The sequence below is a fragment of the Prenolepis imparis genome, unplaced genomic scaffold (genome assembly GCF_030444845.1).
Source record: "Prenolepis imparis isolate NDT839.2.m4 unplaced genomic scaffold, iyPreImpa1.0 SCAF_7, whole genome shotgun sequence".
Lineage (NCBI taxonomy): Eukaryota > Metazoa > Arthropoda > Insecta > Hymenoptera > Formicidae > Prenolepis > Prenolepis imparis.
The window spans coordinates 18,401,014-18,423,036 of record NW_028141165.1 but is presented as its reverse complement, the minus strand read 5'-3'; the positions used below and the strand labels follow the sequence as shown (position 1 = coordinate 18,423,036).

At 42.0% G+C, this 22,023-nt stretch overlaps 1 protein-coding gene and 1 pseudogene across 1 annotated transcript; one reads left to right on the top strand and one right to left on the bottom strand.

Annotated features, from left to right (window-relative positions):
• The first annotated feature begins 1,743 nt into the window (after positions 1-1,743).
• Positions 1,744-2,445, top strand: LOC145938705 (uncharacterized; annotated as a pseudogene).
• A 16,298-nt stretch (positions 2,446-18,743) lies between these two features.
• On the bottom strand, positions 18,744-21,742 carry LOC145938704 (uncharacterized). Its single transcript, XM_083042465.1, has 4 exons — positions 20,803-21,742; positions 19,385-20,704; positions 18,979-19,338; positions 18,744-18,859 (listed from the first exon to the last, which is right to left on the bottom strand). The coding sequence occupies exons 1-4, from the start codon at positions 21,740-21,742 to the stop codon at positions 18,744-18,746; spliced, it is 2,736 nt and encodes a 911-aa protein (XP_082898591.1).
• Positions 21,743-22,023: the final 281 nt, after the last annotated feature.

Below are 22,023 nucleotides of genomic sequence, written 5' to 3'. Positions count from 1 at the left end.
TAACAACTTATGTGAGCAAATATTTCATGAAAATCCTAGTTATAAAATTACCAGTACATGCAATAAATGTAAAAATACTAAATCTCGATCAGGAATTATTTTACCCATACAAATCAAAATAATAGAAGAATATGGATATGAGAAATTAGACATAGCCATTATAAAATATATGGAAGAAATATATAAAACTTGCAAAACGTGTAATGAAAACATTCAAACAGAAATAGAATACGGGTCACACTTATTCATTGAACACAGCATTAATCAACAAACATACAATTTGAATGATTTCATTGATAATATTACTCTTAATGACTCTGAATATAAATTATAGCAGGCATAGTTAATTTTTATGGTGGTACGTCATTAAGTTCAGTAGGACAGTATACAGCATTTATTAAATGTAATGAAAACTGGACACAATTTGACAATTTGAGTCGTAAGCCCAGTAAAATCAAAAGTAATGCTACAATAAATCCGCATTTAATAGTGTACATTAAAGTTTGAATAAGAAGTAAAAAAAAATCCAACACAAAAAATGACGGATAAAAGAAAATTATTATTTAAAACCAAAAAAACATTTTAAAAAATTAAGAAACATTTAAAAAAAATTATAAAATTAAAAAACTTTAAAAAAATTAAACAAAAAAAAATTAAGAAACAAAAATTAAAAAACAAAAAATACAAATATCAGATAAAAAGAAAAAAACATTCTAAACACATTGGCATAGAAAAAAAACTTATTTTACGAAAACAAAACTTTCTCTACAAAGAACCAAAAGTAGGTCCTCGTTGTTCTGGTCTTACAAATTTTACTCTCAATTGTTCCAGTAGAGAAAACGATAGTTTTAAAGCGGAAAACTTGGAACAAATCTTTTATCGAAAAAAATCAAAAAATAATATCATTCGATCAAGAGTAAAGTAGGCTTAATATTGGTGTTCTGGTCTCCAAATTTTTGTTCTGAGTTGTTCCAGTCGAGAATACTATAGTTTTAGAGTGGGAAGCCTGGAACAAGACTTTTACCCAATAGAATAGAAAAATAAAATTTTCCGATCAAGAGTAGTAGGAATAGTATGCCGGTTCTAACTCAGGTCCTCCGAGGGGGGCGCGGGGCGGGGGGGTTCTCCGGGGCGAGGGGGTATGACGTCACGCGGGGCGGGGGGGATCTTGTAGGCGGGGGGGATCTTGTAGGCGAGGGGGATGACGTCACGCGGGGCGGGGGCGCTTATCGCTGTGCGGGAGACGCTTATCGCGTATTGTTTTTCATAAACAAAACAGCGTATTGTATTACTTTGAATTATCTAACATGTTTTATTATAAACAAAACACCGCAAAGTGAGCGCCGATATTCGGCCGCCCTTGCGGTACTTCCTTCCCCCCTCCCCATAAGGGACGCGCTTTGGCGGTACTTCCGCCCTCCCACTCCCCTGCCCATATGCGACGTTTCTTCCTCATTGTTTAGGAAGAATTCTTTTGCGATAATTTTGCCGACATTCGGCCGCCCTCGCGGTACCTCCCCCTCCCCCTCCTCCAACTGAGGGGATCTTGGGAGGTCGCGCTTATCGCAATGAACACGTCGGGACACGTTTTTTTTTCGCGGTAAAAGACCGTGTTGCATTACGCGCCGATATTCGGCAGCCTTTGCGGAACCTTTCCCCTCCCCCTAAGCGGAATTTTTTCTCATTGTTTAGGGAGCGCCGATGTCCGGCCGCTTGAATTTTTATAAACAAAAATGAGCGCCGATGTCCGGCAGCTCTACTGTTTTGAACAGCTTACAAGAAAAACTAGAAAGTATTAGTATTACAAATAAGTTGACGGATTACCAGCCATTAGTTACAACCATGCAGGAAGGTTTAAATCAAAGGTAAATCAAATTTGTTAATCTATTTATAAATTAAAGACTAAAAAAATACATACAGTATTTACAATTTACATTGTATAAAAAACAATAAAAATATAAAAATTTTAGTATCTATATGTTATTTTAAATTTTAGATTTTGTACAACATTCGAAAAGAAGGAATTAATAATCGCAAGTTGTCTACATCCTAAATTTAAAACAAACTGGTTAAGTGGAGAAAAAAAAAGTAGCTGAAAGCTATTTAGAAGATTTGTTAGGCATTCGCTCAAGTGAAAATTCTCCAAATTTAAATAATGACGATTACGACGATTTTTTTATTTTTTATCGGCAATCAACAACTCCGGAGTCAAAAGAAGAACTGCAACGATTTTTAAAATCAAAAAGATCTGATGTTAAATTATTACAAGATTTTCCGACATTAAAAAAGTTATTTATTAAGTTTAATACGGCTTTACCAAGCAGTGTATCAGTTGAAAGATTATTTCGTATCGGTAATTCTGTATTGTCACCGTTTAGAGGTCGCCTAAATGATGATCTAATGGAATATCAACTTTTATTAAAGGTTAATAAAAAATATCGATAAAATTAACATAATTTTGTGAGTTAGATAATCCTATATCTTAATCCAAACAATTCTATAATCAAAATAATCCTTGTAGTTGCATTTTAAGAATAAATTTATTTTTTATTTAGTCTTATCTCGATTTAGCATTAAAAGTAACGGAAAGAGGAACGAATCGTTATTTTTTAAATAACGGTAACGGTAACTAGTTACTTTTTTTATTCGGTAACGAGTAACGGTAACTAGTTACTTTTTTTACTCTGTAACGAGTAACGGTAACTAGTTATTTTTAAAAAGTAACTTTCCTATCCTTGGTTTTTAATAATTTTTTTAATGATAAAGATATTTTAGTGATTAAGCTATTTTTAGTGATTAGGATATTTTAGTGATTAAACTATTTTAGTGATTAAGATATTTTTAAAACATGCCTTGAAATGTGTACAAATTGTACTTTTTATATCGGAAGTTCAATTAATTATGTCGACAATAATAATTTATTCGTTTTATGAAGGTTCACAATTAAACTTACAATGTTGTTTTTCAAACTATTCTTCCGTGTTCAAAACTTATTCAAAATTTAGAAAACATTTAGCTAAATGTAAGTTAAATATTGAAAAAGTCAATGCTATAGATAATTCAAATAATTCGACAGAGATTCTTCCTAATAATTGTATTTATAACATTGATAAAGATTTAAATACCAATAATAATATTGAGTCGAATATATAAACACTAATAAGGATTTTAATATAAATTATTGTGCAGATCATATAAATCTTTCTGATACTTCTGAAGATGAATTTAATAATAGTTTGTTGATTTTTATACAAAATTCATATTCTTTTAGGATACCTGATTCAACAATTGATAAAATATTGCAATGTATATCAGTATATCTCAACTTGTCAATCCTGTATTTTAAAAATTTGGATAATGTAGATGAGTCGAACGTTATTTGTTGGCACACAAACTATCAACATTTTTTAATTCTCACAATTAAGAATTTAAAACGGTTCCTTCAACTTGTACGTTCACTTATGTACCAATTATTGAAACATTAAAATTTTTATTTTAAAACAATTCTTTTGAAAAAATGTTTGACTTTAAAATTTATTAAACTGAGACATTTATATATTTCAGTGCAATAAATTCTAGATATGTATGATAAATTGTAATAAAATTAGATCATCAGAAGATTCATCAAAAAAAGATAATTTTATATACATTAAATTTTGGGAACAATTTTATGTCGTTTATTATTTTTCTTTCCTCTTTTTAAACATGTTACTTTTATAACTTAAATCTGTTCTCTGTCTGTAAAGTTTATAAACACCACATAATTTGCTATAAATATGATTGTGTATAAAACGGTTTCTTAAAAAAAATGTTTTAATATTCAGTTAAAACATGTAATCACACATATTTAAATACTAATTTCCACTTTGACGAGAACATAAATATTAAAACCAGATGCATGAAAATAAAAATGAAACCAACGTTCTTTTATAAAAGCCTTGAATATCAAAGCATCAATTTAACAGTTTGATCGCCTTATATACTCTCTTCACCTGTTTTCTTACTACGGAAAGACTATTCGCCGCGGAGCCATCTCGCGGTAATAGCAGTACTAACTGTGCCAGTGTAAAGCACTCGCGAGAAACTCATTCTAAATACTTGACAAATAATTGCCGTGGGTTCAGACAGATTTACTTAAATAGTAAGCTTTTTCAACAATTTTTAAGAAAGACAATCTAATATATTAAACATAAATTAAAATACAAAATAAATCTAATATTAAATTTTTAAACAAAATATTGAAGATTAACTTTAAAAAGGATTGATTAAATATTGAATTGAAAATAATTATTTATAACTCTAAACGAACTTATTAAAGTTATAAATTTTTCTAATAAAAATAAATAAAAAAAGACAAACTTAGAAGATTCAATAAATTCATTACACATTTAATTCCAAAATAGTTGGATGCTCTGCTCTAATGTATTTTACAAAGACACAAGACATTTTTAACATGCTTCAAATATTAAAATCATTAAGTCTATATTAAAAGTATACAAAAATAATATAAAAATAAAATGTTGAATTTGTTAAAATATTAGAAATATTAGAAATATTAGAATATATGAATTGCAATATAGCCTAAAGCTATTATTTTTGAATATTATTTTATTTTCGAAGATTCGAAGCTTTAAATATTTAAAAAGTTCAAGATGTTTTTAAAATTTTTTAAAATATATTTGTGTGAATGACAAGTGTGACAAATTGTTTGAGTGTGAATTCATTCAGAGAGTACTAAAAATTTGTAAATAAAAAGAATTAACTGATATATATATATATATATATATATATATATATATATATATGTATATTCATATACACTCGGCCAAAAAAAACGGTACATTTGCAAAGTAGTAAAAAATTGCAAAAGTTTAAGAATTTATAACTCAGCAAATAATTATGATATCGAGATGTTTAAAAAACGAAAATGAAGCTTGAAGTCTGTAGTTTGAGAAAATTTTAATGCCGATTACGTGGAATGATCAGTTTTGCAATGACAAATGATAGAATGTGAACCTGCAAAACTGATGAGCAGAAGGTCCACTTTCCTGAATTGCACGGCGTAAATCAGTTGACGTAGCTCAATGGGATAAAAAGCACGTGAAAATTTGAACTTTTCTCTTTAAAATGCACTTTGGCGGAACTCGATACGATAATTTTTCGGTTAATTATCGCAATTTGAAAAAAGTCGCTTTTTAAGGACAAATTGTGATTTAAAATGTGTATCTGCTATCTTTATCAATTCGAACCGTTGCAATTCTATTCAAGAATGTTGCATTGAATGCGGAAATGTCCCGAAGCAAGCAAATTGTGCCGGGCATCTCGCGCAAACAAAGTCCGAGTAGGACATTCGCGGGGTTTTCGCCGGTAAGAGTTCGGCACTACTTCCTCGTGGATTAAAGGGTATCCATAAGGATTTCCCCGCGTAGAAAAAAGAAACACGCGCCCATTTTACATTTTCCGGAAAAATGATTATTTCCGCGCAGACAATTTGTGCACAGCTTGCGTTTCCGTATTTCCGCGATTCGTTGAGTCACCGGCAATTTAATAAAGTCCTGACAATAATAAATGAGATGCCCTCCTTGACAATATCCGCACAAAGACAAAGAAGTAGTGGCAACGTGAGTTACCAGTCGTTTTCCGGCGGATTGAGCCACAGAATTTCCGCGATTCAATGATTCCAGCAAATGACATCTATGCTCCAAAAGTTCCACGATTTATTTTTAAACGTGGGCAACTCTGTCCCGGTTAACTATGCTTGCCATTCTCTGACAGTGATTGAATCGAATTTAGACGAAATCAAGTATAGTATCCCAATGTTCGGTAGGACAACACAGGGCATTCAGCGCTTGTATATGTTTTTAGCATTGTCCGCCACTCTACGCAACTCAATGGCATTCTCCTTCGCGATATTCGGCATCTCGAACAAAGCGCGTAGATGCGTTTGCACTATAGCGCGCTTATTATCGTATCGCTGTTTTAATAAATTCCAAGCTACTTGATAATTTTGATCCGACAATTCCAGCGATTGAATTATATTTGCTTCCTTGCCAGTTATAGATGCTCTCAAATATTGAAATTTTTGAAAGCCACTTAACGACTGATTATTATTTATTATAGAGTCGAACATTTCATAAAATGGGAACCATTCCTCGTATTTCCCTGCAAATTTTGGTAAATCTAATTTCGGCAATCGTACACCGCACGTGGAGGTGCCCACTCCGACCGGGGACGCGGCGGGTAATATCGCGCCGCGGTTAGCTGCAGGCGCGCGGTCAAAATCCGAAATCATGCAGCGCAGTGCAGCCGTCAATCCATAAAACATCTCCTCAAACGCGACGCGATCTTCTCCTTCATTGTCACAAAGAGCTTCTATCTCGAATTACAAACCATTATAGTCCGTCCAATAATTAGATAACTTTTCTTTTCTCTCTTCTAAATTCGCGATCAATTCCGGCGTCAGTTGCGATACTGATTCTACGTACGTTTTTATGAGGAAGCATGCCGCCTTTATCGACGCACGCTTTCTCCTTAGCGTTGAGATCTGAGCCGAATGAGCCATAACTTATGTAATATCTGCATGTACCGCGCACAATGTATGCGATAATATTCGATAATTCACGCAACAGTGAAATAGTAAATGAATAATTTTGATTGGCAAATGAGTGACCTTCCTACCTTGACCGCCGATTCGACCGCTCCATTGTTGCCTTCTTGCTCGTTCACGGTTGGTAGTCCGCCGCCTCCTCTTCTTCTGGGAGCGTCGGCTGACCTCCTTACGGCTGGCAGTCCTTTTCCTTGTCCGGTTCTGTGACCGTCAATTGACTGCTTCAAGGATACCTCCTCAACCGACGATAACCAGCAATTGTTGGTTCCCTCGCCTCAATCCAAATCAGCTCGCACCGTTAAAATGTTGATGCGGATCTGAGTAGCCTTTCACGATCCGGCTCGAAGGACCAAAATGTATTGTAATTCCTTGCGTGGAAGTCCCGGGTATTCCGCGGTCGACGCAAGCCGAAGCACAAGCCTCTAATTTTCTTGCTGCAGTACGGCTGAGATGGTAGGCGAATGAATCGAGACGTCTTGTTCACTTCTTAAATACTCGATACTTCATTTTTCAAGTGAAAATCTCGCGCCTTATAAGTTCGAGGCGGCGGCAGGATTAGCAGTGTTCGTTCATCCGTTTTCGCGAGAATTATATAAACCGGCTCTCAGGAGCGATCCCGAAGGCTCCGAGAAAACCCGAAATTTTACGATCGAAGTCATCGAGTCTCAACCAATTTGACTTTAGTAACGATCTACACGTCACGAACTAAGATAAATACAATACGTGACATTCAATAGAGCATGTATGTATATAAGAAAAATAAAAACAATATCGCTCGTCTCGAACAGTACCTTACAATATTAACTTGACAGGTCAAATAAATACATGACGAATAATATATATTAATAATGTAGAAGAAGTTAGTGTCAATACGAAACACCAAAGTTTGTTAATTTTTGCCATTTAGAGCTTTTACTTTCTCGGGTGGACTGTCTTTTATTGTAGAAATTTAATCCGAAGGTGTTTCTATTTGAGGAGTATAAAGTATTGTTTAGGAATGACCGTACTTCTTGCTTCTTGATTGTATAATTGTGTACTTATCAGCAACTCGTTTAGATGAAATTACTTTAGTAGCATTAATTCTTGCACTTTGAGATGTGCCTGAAACATGTACAATCTGATTCAACAAGTATGATAATTGCGCTGTTTCCAATGCTTACTTTCTTCCATTTTTTTTTCTTCATAGCCTGTAAATAAAATGATTATAAAGTTGTAATTATTTCTTGAACTTTAGTACTTACATTTGGCATATTTTCTTTATTCATGTCAATATGTACTTAAGATAGTGATGGGATTGTTGTAAGTTTTAGTTGATTATATTTTGATATCCAAAATTAGAAATTATATTGATACTTGAGAAATGCAAGTTACATATTTTGTTTGTTGCTAATGGTCTCCACGTTTTCCTTCTTCTACTAATATTTATACTGATACCCATAGCTGCACGTTGCTCATTCTTCAATGAAAATTTGTAAACATATGATATATTATAAATTATAGATTATTAGAAATAAATGATGTAATTATAATTTACGTACATATATGTATATGTATATATTGAATATAACTTTATTCTATAATTTAGTAATTGTGACACATAACTTAGCTAAAAAAAACTTATTCTGCATCATGCTTTCCACGTGCTTTTGTAATTTTTTACATAGCACAAAATTGACACGGGCGAGAGATGCTCCCTCGAAGATAGGAATCTCTACATGATAAAAGGAAATCAAGGAGGAAATGAAATAAAATATCGGATGTCAAAATGAGTCGTCTCCTTAAATCTATATCATTTTTCTATTTATGATGTTATATTTCAGTTTGTTCAAGTTTCTTAATGTGTTTTCATTGTTTCTTGTCAATTCTTAATAAAAGCAATATGTCGAAAAATGACTCTTTCATGTAGCTATTTTATATATAATTATTATATAATATATTAAGATATATAAAATCAATTATACTAAAAATCAAATAATCAATAAAGATGTCAAATGCCAATAACATTAATAATATAATAAATTTTAAGTTATTATTGTTAATTATTTTATTGCATTTTTGTTTTTAACAAAACAATAAAAAAAATATTAATTTTACATTTTATTGTACATTTGAATATCACAGCCATATATTTTTTCATCCCTGATGATTCGACGCGTTTGCTGTTTTGAACGTGACAAATATATGTGTTTGCAGTGATTTATGATATATACATTGTGATATAATACCGCCGTTGCTTTCTATAGTTGACTTCAGAATCTTTCTTATCCTCAATTTATTAGAAATGTATTTGTTCGCTTTAGTCTGTCGCAGTAGTCTTCTATGTTTAAATTCGTATACACATAATGTCTCCAGCTATGGCTAACCATTTTAGCAGATTGAAGAGATTTGTAGATAAGATTAGATTAGATTAGAAACGTTTATTGCTGCCCCACTTGAGGATTACAAGGCGCTTTTTCACTTAAGGAGCGGTCCCAAACCTTTACACCATCTTTACTTCCACTTATAATCTATCCTTAACCTATGACTTAGCCTATACAATATACAAAAAAAACAAAACGCCACGCAACTCCGCCATTACTCTCGCCCTATCTCTTCGCACAATTTACCTCTCTTTCATCTCTCTCTTTACGCTCTAACTACCCCTCCACACACACTCTCACCCTCCCCCTCCTATCTTACGCAATCTTATTACTAGCTTACTCTAATGTTGGACCTCCGCTTCCGGCTACTTCCGCCTTCCCTCCTCCACTTTCTCTCTCTCTCTCTCTCTCTCTCTCTCCCTCCCTCTCTCTCTCCCTCCCTCTCTCTCTCTCTCTCTCTCTCTCTCTCTCACTCTCTCCCTCTCCCCCTCTCCCCCTCTCCCCTCACCGCCTTCCCCGCCCCCTCTCGCTTCCTCCAACAGTCTTACCCACACTTCCCCTTCCCCTTCCTCCCCCAGTACCTCCCTCACCATTTCCTGCCAGCTTTCCCCCCTTCCCCATTCCATACATTCCTCCCATACATGTTCCCATGTCTCCACCCCTCCCCCACATATCCTACACCTCCTTTCCTCCTCCTTCTCCCAATATCTGTTTCCCCTCATCCCATTCCCCAATCTGTACTTCGCCATCTTCTGCCACCTTCCTTCCGTCCATCCTTTCCTCAGATACTTCGGTACTCCCTCCCCCTTTACCTGCTTGTACCATTTATTATATACCGAATTCTCTATCTTTTCCCCTCTCTCCTCCCTCTGTCCTTTCTTTTCCCATTCCTCAACCTCCTCCCATCTAAATTCCCCTCTTTCCCTTCTTTCCTCCACCTCCCTTAAATTCATCCCTTTACCCTCAAAAAACTCCTTTCTTTCTTTCTCCCACTCTGACATTTCCCCTCCCTTTTTAGCCCTCTCCTTAATTTCCTCTAAACATATTCTCGCCAACCCCCCTCCCTTACCCTCCTCCAACCTCTTCTCATATCCCCACGCTCTTCTTCCCATCCTTGATCTTAACTTTTCCCTTTGGAACTCCTCCCTTATCATATACCCCGGCGTTCCCCAATCCGCTCCTAACAACCATCTCATATATCTTTCCTGCACCCTTTCCAATCCCTCTCTCTCCTTCCACCCCCATATCTCAACCCCATACCCTAAAACCGTCCACACTAACGCATCGAAAAGCCATATTCTCCTCCCCCAATTACCCCCAAATCTCCTCTTTCCTATCCCCCATACTTGCCCCAATACTGCTGCCCCCCTCCTCCTCCTCTCCCTCACCTGTCCATCCTGCCCCCCATTCCTTTGTACTACATAGCCTAAATACTTGTACTCCTTTACCTCCTCCAACTTCTTTCTCTTCCAATACCAACTAGCTTTCTTCAGCCTCCCTCCCCCCTTCCTGCACCTCATCACCTTCGACTTGCTCTCATTCAACTCCAACCCCTTCCCCTCCAAATATCTACCTAATCTTTCCATCATACACCTCATTCCCCCCTCATCCTCTGCCATCATCACCACATCATCCGCGTACGCTAGCGTGTATATCCTATCCTCTCCCAACCTCACTCCTCCCCATCTTCCTTTCCTCATCTCCTCCTCCAAGTCCGCCATCATCATATTAAACAGCAGCGGACTCAGAGGACACCCCTGTCTCACTCCCCTCCCTGTCCAGAACTTTTCTCCCCTCTCTTCCCCTATTCTAACCCTGAATCCTATCTCCCCTACTAACTCCTCACATCTCCTTACCATCCCTTCCTTCACCCCCCTCCCTCTCAACGCCGCTATTAATTTCACCCTGTCCACCGAATCAAACGCCGCCCTCAGGTCCACAAAAAATAGTACCATTTGTCTTCCTTTCCTGCTTATCTGTCTATTTATCAAATAGTTTAAAACGTAAATATTATCTACTGTCCCCATCCCTCTCCTGAACCCCGTTTGATTCGGTGGCACCATCCCTCCTTCCTCCACTTCGCCCCTCAGCCTCTCTGCTAACACCGTCGCATACACTTTGTATAACGACGGCGCCAGTGTTACTCCCCTGTAATCTGAGACCTCCCTTCCATCTCCTCTTTTCAAAATTGGTATCACCAACCCCTCACACCATTCTCTAATCCACCCTTCCCCCTTCCATATCCTATTACATAATTCCCACACCCACTCTTCTAGCCCCTCTCCGCCATATTTCCACACTTCTCCTGGTATTCCATCCACCCCCACCGCCTTCCCATCTTTTATCCTTCCTATCGCCCTCCTAATTTCTCCCCTCTCTATCTGATCTTCCTGATCTTCCACCTTCTCCCTTATCCTCCTGCTTCCTCCCAACACCACTCTTGACTCCACCCCCCCTAATAAATCCCTAAAATAACTGTTCCATTCTTCCATCTCAATCCCTTCTCCCCCCCCTCCTTACCCCCTTCTCCTCTCTTTCCTAATTACCTCCCATACCTGCCCCTCCGTCCTCGCTTCCACTGCCCTCCTAGTCCATTCTTCATTCTCCTCCTCTTTCTTCTTCCTACATAATCCCTTGTACTCCTTCTTTCTTCTCTTATATTCCTTTCCCTCCCCCCTTTTCTCTTCCATCTTTTCAACTCCTTTGCCACCTCCCTTATCTTTTCTGCACTCCTCATCAAACCACCCTCCCCTTTTTCTTCTCTCCTCCCTACTTTCCCCCCCATTTCCCTTACTTAGCACTTCCTGTATTTTTCTTTCCATCCTCCCCCACTCCACCTCTACCCCACTCTCTTCTTGTTCATCTCCCTGCCTCTCCCCTATCACTCCTAACCTCTCCCTGAATTCCTTCTTCCCCTCTCCCGACCAGTTCCACCTCTTTTCCCTCTTTTTTACCTTCTTCTCCAATCCTCCTCTTTCCCCTCTGATCCTTACCACTACCGGCATGTGGTCCGAGTCTATCCTATCTCCTATCTCTACCCTCTTAATTTCCTCCCTCACCTCCTCCTTCACAATCACATAATCAATGACTGATCTCCCATTCGGCCCCATGTACGTCCAGCTCCCCTCCTCATCTCCTGCTACCCCTCCATTCACAATTGCCCACCCTATCTCCTCTAATCTTCTCACTAACAATTTCCCTTCCCCATTCACCTTTGCATCCTTCGACCTTCTTTCCTTTCCCTCCTCTTCTCTCTCCTCCCCTAACCTTACCCTTCCCCCCAATTCTCCTGTTCTAGCATTAAAATCCCCCCCTATTATCGTTCTAATCCCACCTCCCTCCTCCTCCGTCCACTCACTCATCTCTCCTAATTTCTCTTCTAAATCCCCATTTACGTACACACCCACCAATCTCCATCTCTCCCCCTTTTTCCTTATCATCACCTCCATCATTCCTTCCTTATCCGCCCCACCCTTTTCTTCTATTCCTAACCCTTTTCTTTCCCCTACTACTATTCCCCCCATTGCCCTTCCTTTCCTATTTTTCTTCCTCGCATATTGCACCTCCCACTTAAATCCCACAGGTAACCTCCCTCTTATCTTCTCCCACCCTTTTTCATCTACCCATGTTTCTAACAAGAACATTACGTCCCATTCCCTTGTCGCTTCCCAGAATTCCGCATCCTTATTCTTTAGCCCCGCTACATTCCAGAATGCCACTTTCCATCCTTCCTCCCTTCCCTCTTCTTCGCTCTTACTTTCTTCCCCTACTCTCCCCACCTCTCCATCTCTCCCTACCCCTCTCTCTCTACCTTTTCCCCTTTCCATCTTCCTTCTCCTACTCATTCTTTCCCTTCCTTTTTTGCCTCCTGCCCTATTTCAACCTCCCTTTCCCCCATGTCCCCTCCCCTCCTTTCTACCCCCTTCCCTTCTTCTCCCCCTTCCTCCTTCAGCTCCTCTCTCACCTCATTCCACCTCCACCACTTACCCCTCATCCATATTCTTCCATATCGTACCCACGCCCTCCCTCCCTCTCTTTCTTCCCCCCTAGCGATCTCTCCTAATCTCCACATCATCCTTCTTTCCTTCCACGTAAGATCTTCCTCAATCCTCTCCTCTCTCCCCCTCAATCTTCTTTTCTTCTCCATTATTTCCCTCTTAACCTCCATATTTCCTACCCTTACCAACGCCATACTAGTCCCATCTCTTCTTCCTTCCCCTATTTTCCTCACCTCCCCCACCGGCCCCTCTACCCCTATCTCTTTTAATATTCTCTCCACTTCCCCTTTTACTCCTCCTTCCCCACCCTTTATACCTTTTACTATAATGTTCCCTCTCCTTTCCTCCCTTTCCTTCCTCTCCCACCTCCATTCCATCATATTAATCCTACCTTTCATCTCACCCATCTCCTCTCCATTTCCCTCCCCCCTCCTCTCCCCCTCTTCCTCAGCTCCAATTCCTCCACTTTCATCCCTAATTCTAAAATCCTCCCCTCCAACCCCTCCTTCTCTCTCCCCCACCTTCTCTCCTTCTCCTCCATTTCTTTCTTCAGCTCCCTTATCTCCTCTCTTATTTCTTCCTGTCCTCTTATTCCCTCCTTAATCTCCTCTTTAATTTCTCTTCTTATCTCTCCCATCTCTCTGATTATTTCCTCCTTCCATTCCCTCCCCATCACTCTTATGCTCTCCCCCATCACTCCTGCCTCCTCTCTCCTTCCTGTCTCTGGCGATCTTATCACCTTTTTACTTTTCCTAAATAACCACTGTATGTCCCCTTTCTCCTCCATCTCTTTTCTCAATCCTATATCCTCTAATTCATCCCTTTTCCTTTTTAAAACCTCTTCCGGCGTCCCCGTGCTACCCCTTCTCTCCCTCTTCTCAACATTCTTTATTCTTTGCACCTCATCCATTTCCCTTCTATACTTCTCTTACTCTATGTCTAGTGCCTTTTCTAGTGACTTTTCTCGCGCCACCTACCTTTTTCTCTTTCCCTATACCTACTACACCTGCTCCAATCTCTCTACACCTGTTCTCACCTATCTCCCTAATTGCTGACTCACTCCACCTGCACCACTTTACTCTCTTCTCACCGCTCTTTTCCCTTCTCTACCAACTCGCCTGCAATCCCCCTGCATGCACTCACTCCAGACTCTCACTGACTCACTCTCTCTCACCTCTTCTCCTCCTCCTACCTCTAATAACCACTCAAAAAACACACTCTCTGACAGCACTCCAACCTTCTATCACGCAACCGGAAACGGAAGTCAAGAGATTTGTAGTCTAACATAGCCATTATCATGCTTGATATTTCGAGAGGCAATTCCCTTATAAAATCGGTTTTACTTTCGTTGTATAAACCGATATAGTTCAACAGTTTCTTCAACGTCTCCATTGTTAATAATATAATCGAAGCGGTTTGCTTGCTTTATATAAAACAAGAAAGTGGTTTTTCACTATCGGATAAGTTTGTCGCTATGGAGCCATCTAGCGGCGCGGTTGCGTATTAGTCGAATGAATACATGTTTACTGCGTGTACTTATAGATGGATAGAAATATGCCTCTTGTTCTTGCTGCTCCTATTTAAGTATTTAAATAAATATGATTTAGTGTGTATTACTGAGACTTATTTAAAAAATAGAGATAAGTTTAATGTTGCAGTATATGATAATAATATGTGTATATTACAATTGTGCTTAGTTAATTATAAAAAATAACTCTATTTTAATTATATTAACTATATACCCTACTTTAATTATATTATAATTTATAATAATAATAAAGATTTTATAACATAAATTTATATTTATTTGACGCAATTTTTTTATATCATTATTTTGTTTAGAAATATTTAATTATTTTGTACAATTAAATTATATTGTATAAAATTAAAATGACATTATTTTTTAGAGCAGTTTTTTTTACAGTAATTAAAAACGCTGTTTTTTGTATAACACTTTTTCATATGGCGCGTAAACTTGACGCCCTTTTTTTACTTTTTTTTTAAAAAAAGGTAAGTTTTTTTATGGTAAAAAGAGATAGCGGAGCAACTGCGAGGTATACGAAATAAAAACTTTTTTTTCTAAACTGCATTGTTTATGAGATATTCGACACACACATATGTATATATATAATTTGAATATTTTGTTTTCAGATTAATGTGCTGTGTACTACAACTCCGGCTATTGTACGTATCGGTGAGTGAGAAATTGTTTATTTTAAAACATTCCTATAGCGGTAATGGGGGTGTATATAATATGTTTGAAAATATTAAAATATTAATATGTTTTATATAATATGTTATAATATCTTATTCGCGATTATAATATTTTTTGACAAAAATCAGTTGATAATTATCAAAAATATTTATTTCGAATTTAAAATATTATAACATCTCTTTCTAAAAAAGACATGTTAAGTCGATTCTCGCGAGTATTGTTGCATCTTTTCCGCGATGCTGATTCACTGTTTCGATTCGCATTGTGCGTTATATTCGTAGCATCGAGAGGCAAATTAAATAAAATAATGTTTGAAATAATATATTATGATACTTTGTCCGCGATTAATATTTTTTGACAGAAATCAGCTGATAACTGTCAAAAATATTAATCGAGTTTAAAGTATTATAACAATCTTTAGAATAAGTAACAATGTAGGCTCCCTGCATTGAGAAATTACAAATTCAAAAGGAGGCTATGGAGCCACGCGTAGGGTGTAGGTACGCAAATATTAAAAACAAACTTGTTGGAATAACACATTTATTGAATCTAAACGTTTCGGTCCTTTCTTTGGACCTTCTTCAGTAAGTTTAATACAATAAATTATAATGGGGAATCTACATACTACCGCACGCAGCGCAAAAGCCGTGAGCTCCCCTATCGATATCCCATTAAATAGACAAAGTGAGATAATATGTCATGAGGTACTCAAAAGTGGACTCTAATGAAGAGTATAGTGAGGAATTTCCGAAAGGGGGCTCACTCTTACTCACACACTCATCCATCGCACGTTCACACGACCGTACGCGGACGCGCCCGACGAACGAGTGAAGAAGATATTCGTTTTGATGCTATTTATAAGGCGCCCTACCACGGCTCATAGCCTGTTATCGAAGTCAATGTCAAACACAATGTGTGGAATTTATTTCTCTTCTTCTCTCTCTCTCCCTCTCCCACTCCACTCTCTCTCTCTCCCTCTCTCTCCCTCCTCTCTCGCCCTTCCCCCCCCTCTGTCACTCTCCTTCTAACCCTGTCCCCCTTCCTCTCGCTTCCCCCCCCTTTCACTATCTCCCTCTCTCAAACATACAATGTATGGAAATTAATGTTACAAATGATTTATGGCTCTCTAAAGGAATTCGATAACAACTAAACGAAGACCGTCTTTCAGGAAATTTGAGGCATATTTGTCACAACAGATATATATGCTTGACTTAGACACTCTGTGTCTTCTTGTCGGTTTAGGCCATTTATCTGGCGCCTGATAAACAGCATCTCTGAAACAAGTCTCTTTCTTAGAAACGGTTCCTCATCCAAGATCTCAACGTTATCCCAATCGAATTCGTGGTTATTCAGCCTGTGGTCCGTGATCACGGACTTTTGCGCGGTGTTTCTTTTTATGTGATTTCTATGCTCTCTAATGCGTGTTCTCAACTGTCTGCTGGTCTGACCGACATAAAAGGCATTACAATTTTGACATGAGATTTTGTATAGAACGTTATTATGCCAGTCTTTCTGCAGTGTGTCTTTATGCGGATAAACGAGCGTAACTTATTCAAACTTGTGTAGGACATTTTTACATCTAGATCACGGACCACATGGCTAAACCGCTCGGAAAATTTGGGTATGTATGGGACATTAAAATATGCAACGCGAGCCGAATTAGTATCAGGTGTTCTGTTAGCGTCACCTGAATTACTATTTATATTTCTCGCAAACAAAGTCCTAAGCCTTTCGTGAAGTGTTTCAAAAATCAGTTGCAATGGATACCCATTATCACGTAACACCCCAATGACCAATTTGAGGTTCTTTTGGTGATATCTTGGGTGTGATAACCAGAAAGCCCTATCTATTAGGCTAAATATTGTGCCTCTCTTGTGGTAGAGAGAGTGACAGGAGTAATAATTCAAATATCTTCCCGAAAATGTTGGTTTATGGTACCAGTCGAATTCAACATATCCCCGGTTTAGAATGAATGTAACATCCAAAAAATCGAGTCTATTACCCCCCCTTTCCAAAGTGAACTGTAATCTATTATGACACGCGTTAAACTGTCTTAGTATCTCCCGGCTCGTCCCGGGAGGGACGGCCAACGCGATATCATCAACATAGCGTACGTAGATCGGGAGTTCAAAAGGAAGATCTCCTATCACCCTGCTCTCCAAATCGCGCATGGTTAAATCGGCTACTATGGGAGACAGCGGAGAGCCCATGGGCGCTCCGAAGGTTTGTTGATAGATTATGCCATCAAAGGTGAAAAAAGTTGAGTGAAGAATAAGCTGGATTGCCCCCAAAAATTCCACGCGCGGTATCGTATAGTTATTCTCTATGAAATTCCACCTCGCGGCTATGCCGTCGACTGCCAAATCTAATGGGATGTTAGTGAATAGAGAGACCACATCCAGTGAAATAAGTTCACAATTGTCACCAATGTAAGTTCCATCGAGTTTGTTGACCAGTCGAAAGCTATTCTCCACATGACTGTCCGCCGCCGGGACCGACTTGTATATGATTTTGTGGAGAAACGTCGCAAGACGGTGCAGCGGCGTGTTGAGTGAGGAGACGATGATTCGCAGGGGGCAGCCCGACTTGTGAATCTTAGGGAGCCCATAGGCTCTCGGCAGTACTCCCTCCGAATAATTCAACGACCTGTATGTCGTATCGGATATGTAATCTAAGTTTTTCCACTTGTAAGCAATTCATGCAAACTGTTGATAATTCTTCTGGTGAGATCCTTCTTTACTCTAATGTAAGTATTTGTATCACCAAGGAGGACCTTCATTTTGTCCAAATAAGATGTCTTTTCTAAAGCGACTGTTATATTGCCCTTATCGGCTCGCGTAAAAATGATATTAGGATTATCGCGTATAAACGTTCTCGCTGCTAGGGACGCGCCCGAGAGCTCCTTATCAAACAAAGATTCTTCAGGGTTGCAACTGGCCAACTTGTTAACAATTGCCGACGACCTCTGGCGAACCAGGGCCGCTGCTCTGGGAGATCTGCGTCTTCCGCGAGTCGACGTCCGACGGCCAGGCCTCCGGACTCTCGGTGAGGAAGCGCGGTCCCTCCCACCAGAGCCGGTGGTCCAGCAGTTCTCTCGGGGACACTCCTCGAGAAGCGCAGTCTGCAGGATTCTCTCGGCCAGGTACGTGATGCCACCTCGCATCCTGATTTTCCCGTTGAATCTCTGCAACCCGGTTCGCCACATATATGGTCCATCTCGCAGGATGACCACGCACCCAGCCAAGGACGACCGTGGAGTCGGTCCACATGTGGACAACCGATGACCTGAGGTCCAGGGTAAGCCGCACTTACTCTATCAGCTTGGCCAGCAAGACGGCAGCGCACAGTTCCAGTCGCGGCAGCGAGACTCGCTTCAACGGTGCGACCTTGGATTTCGCGGTGACCAGAGAGATGGCTGGCTGCTCGTTTACCGTCGAGCGCAGATAGACTACGGCGGCGTATGCGCGTTCCGATGCGTCGGAGAACCCGTGAAGCTCCATGACGCTTGCTGGGGCGTCGCAGCGCAGCCAACGCGGCAATCGAATCTTTTCTAGTAAGGGGAGTTACTGTGCAAGGCTCTTCCATGCTGTAGCTTCCTCCTTGGCTAAGGGAGCGTCCCAGTCCAGCTGTTGCAGCCACGCTGTTTGGACGAGGAGATTCGCTCGAACGATCATTGGCGCTAACCAGACAAGCGGGTCGAATAGTCGCGCCGTCTGCGAAAGTACCGTTCTCTTCGTTGGAATGCTATAAGGGACCCTACGGACCGAGAGCGCGAAGACACTGTCTCCGGGCTCCAACGTAAGCCAAGCACAGAGTGTTCGTCCGACGGTAGTCGAGCGCCCGCCGACGTCCTCAGGCGATGCTCAGGCGGGATCTCCTCCAGGAGGGTCTTGTGACTGGCGGCCCATTTCCGCAGCGGGAAGCCGCCCGCCATACAGAGCGCCGATACTTGCGCCAGAAGCCGACGGCTCGCCTCCAGGTTGTCCGCTCCGCTGAGTACATCGTCCATGTAGACGTCGTGTCTAAGTACCTCAGCTCCGAGCGGAAAGCGGTCCTGCTCGTCCGTCGCGAGCTGTCGTAGCACGCGTATGGCAAGGTACAGCGCGCTTGCAAGGCCGTAGGTCACCGTATTTAACTGGTACTCTCTGACTTTCTCCTCTTCTCCCCACAGGATTCGCTGAAGATCCCGGTCTTCAGGGTGTACCAGAATTTGGCGGTACATCTTTTCCACATCGGCGATGAAGACGTAGCGGTGTCTCCGCCAACGAGTTAAGATGTCCACCAGCGCCGGCAGCAAGTTGGGACCGACGTGTAACGAGGCGTTGAGTGACGCGCCCGCAGCGCGCTGAGCCGTTGAATACGACGCGGATCTTTGCATCGGCGCCGGAACCCCGCAACACTCCATGATGCGGGAGGTAGCACATCCCTGGAGCGGATGGCCTCTCAGCGACCGGCGACATGTGCCCTAGCGAGATGTAGTCTCGCATAAAGTCGCGGTACAGGGTGCCGAAATCGCGGTCTTGGCTGAATCGCCGCACCATGACACCCAGCAAGCGCGATGCAGCGCGGCGTGTAAAGCTGAGGTCCAGCAGCTCCGGACGGATAGGCAATCGGACCTGATATCGACCGTCGGCCAGTCTCTCATGAGTGCTCCGGAAATGCTCCTCACATGCTTGCTCGTAGACAGTCAGTGGCCAGGCCTCGCGCGGCGGCTCCTCGGTCTCCCAGAATCGTCGCACTTTATCGGCGAGCTCTTCCACAGCGGAGCACTGAAGTGATAGTACTGGAGTCGCAGCGTGACCGTCTCCCACCGCGCCCAAGAGTACCCAGCCGAGACTGGTTTGTTGCGCGATTGGCTCCAGTGTGCCTCTACGACGAATGCCCGGCAGGGCGATACTGCTATAAGCGTCGGCTCCGAGTAATAACTCCACTGGATCCTGACGATGAAATTCGGGATCCGCTAGCTCGAGTCCTTCGATGTGTGGCCACGAGCGGGGTCCTCCAGCCAACGCACCACTATAGATCGAAAGGCGCGGCAACACGAGTAAAGACACGGACAGCGAGAACGATCCGGCACGCGCGATCACTTCGACGGTGATTCCTCGCGAATAGCCTGTCTGTACACCGCCGATGCCAAAGATGGCCACCGACGTTGGAGTTCGCGGCAGACGGAGTCGTTGCGCTAGCGACTCGGCGATCAGCGATGTTTCGGACCCTGGGTCGACCAGGACACGAACCGCATGGCGGGTGCCCGCGAGATCCACAACCATGACGCGAGCGGTCGCGAGAAGAACCGGCCCGCACTCGACTGCCGGTCGCTTGGCGACTGTCGGTGATGAGGTACTCCCGGCGGCTGGCAACGCGACGACCGCGAACGCGTCGTGCAGCGTCGTGTGATGTCGAAACACTTGGCGCAAACCTTTGCTGACGTGGAATCGTAGAGCTGGTGGCGACCCAGGCAGTTCCAGCACCGCTGGTGAGTACCCACCGCTTCGCGCTTTTCCTGAGGCGACTTCCTTTTGTACTGATCGCAGTACGCAATAAAATGCTCCTTCTTGCAGAGGGGGCAGTTGCGGCTGAGTTCCGACCCTCCATGTCCTATGTGGTTGGCACGCGTTAAACGGCTGGACTTCTCGCTGGTTTCTTCCGTGGACTTCCCGGACGCCTCCCCACTGACGGTCTGCATAACGTCCTGCGTCATGAGCTGCTCCTGCAGGAACTCGCGAAGGTCCTCGTAGGAAGGAGGCTCGGAAGATTTACCCAACGATTTCTCCCAGTCGCGTCGCGTCTTGAAGTCCAGGAGCTCGACCACAAAGTACACGAAGATGTCCGTGGATGCGGTGATCGGGCGATCGATGCCCGCCAGGCGGCCGACGGTGGATAGCACGCCGTGGAAGATCCGACGGAGCCCGGCGGCGGATGGCGCCTTCATCCGCGGAAGCGCCGTAAAGGCGGCCAGGTAAGCTCTCACGAGCAGTCGTTTGTTTTCGAAGTGTGCCAGCATGGTCCAGGCACTTTCGAAGTTGTCCACCGTCGCGGGCAGGTCACGAATCAACTGCTCGGCATCGCCTTTTACACTCCACTTTAAGTACTGCATTTTTTTTATCTTTGATAAGGCAACCTCCTCGATGACCATCGACTTAAACAAATCCCGCCAGGCAGGCCAGTCTTCGAACTTGCCCGAGAATTGCGGCAATTGGAGCCTGGGCAGGTCGCTGCGTGATGATGAGACCTCCTTCGGTGCGGTCTTGGTTTCCGCCGACGGGCCAGCAAATTGTCGCTCGATTTCGAGGAACTTTGCCTGCTGTTGGATGAAGGCGGCCTCGACAGTGCTAAAGAGGTCCGAGGTGACGTATTCCGTTCCCGCGAGTTTATCGCCATACTCGCGTTGCAGACTTTCGTGCTGCTCCTCGAATTTATCCCACTTCTTTTCCAGGACCGACATCCAGGCCGACTGGACCAGAAAAACTGATATCTTAGCAGTTCCGGCCTTCCTCAGATTGTCGTAGGATCGGGCAATGCGCCCGAGAAGATCCTTTTGAGACGCTATTAATCCCTCCATTTTTGCAAGACACTCACACTTCACCACGGCGGCACTAGTTCACCCAGGGTGCGACGGTCCCCCCAGTCTGGGAGAGGGCCAATGTGGTCTTCACCCCAAAAGGGGGCAGACCGGCGGGCACTCCCTCTGCGTACAGGCCCATATATTTGCTGGACGAGATCGGGAAGCTATTGGAACGCATAATAGCGACCCGACTCGTCCGGCATCTTAAGGAGGTAGGACCGAACCTCCACGAGGAACAGTTCGGATTCGGCGAGGGGCGATCAACAACGGATTCGATT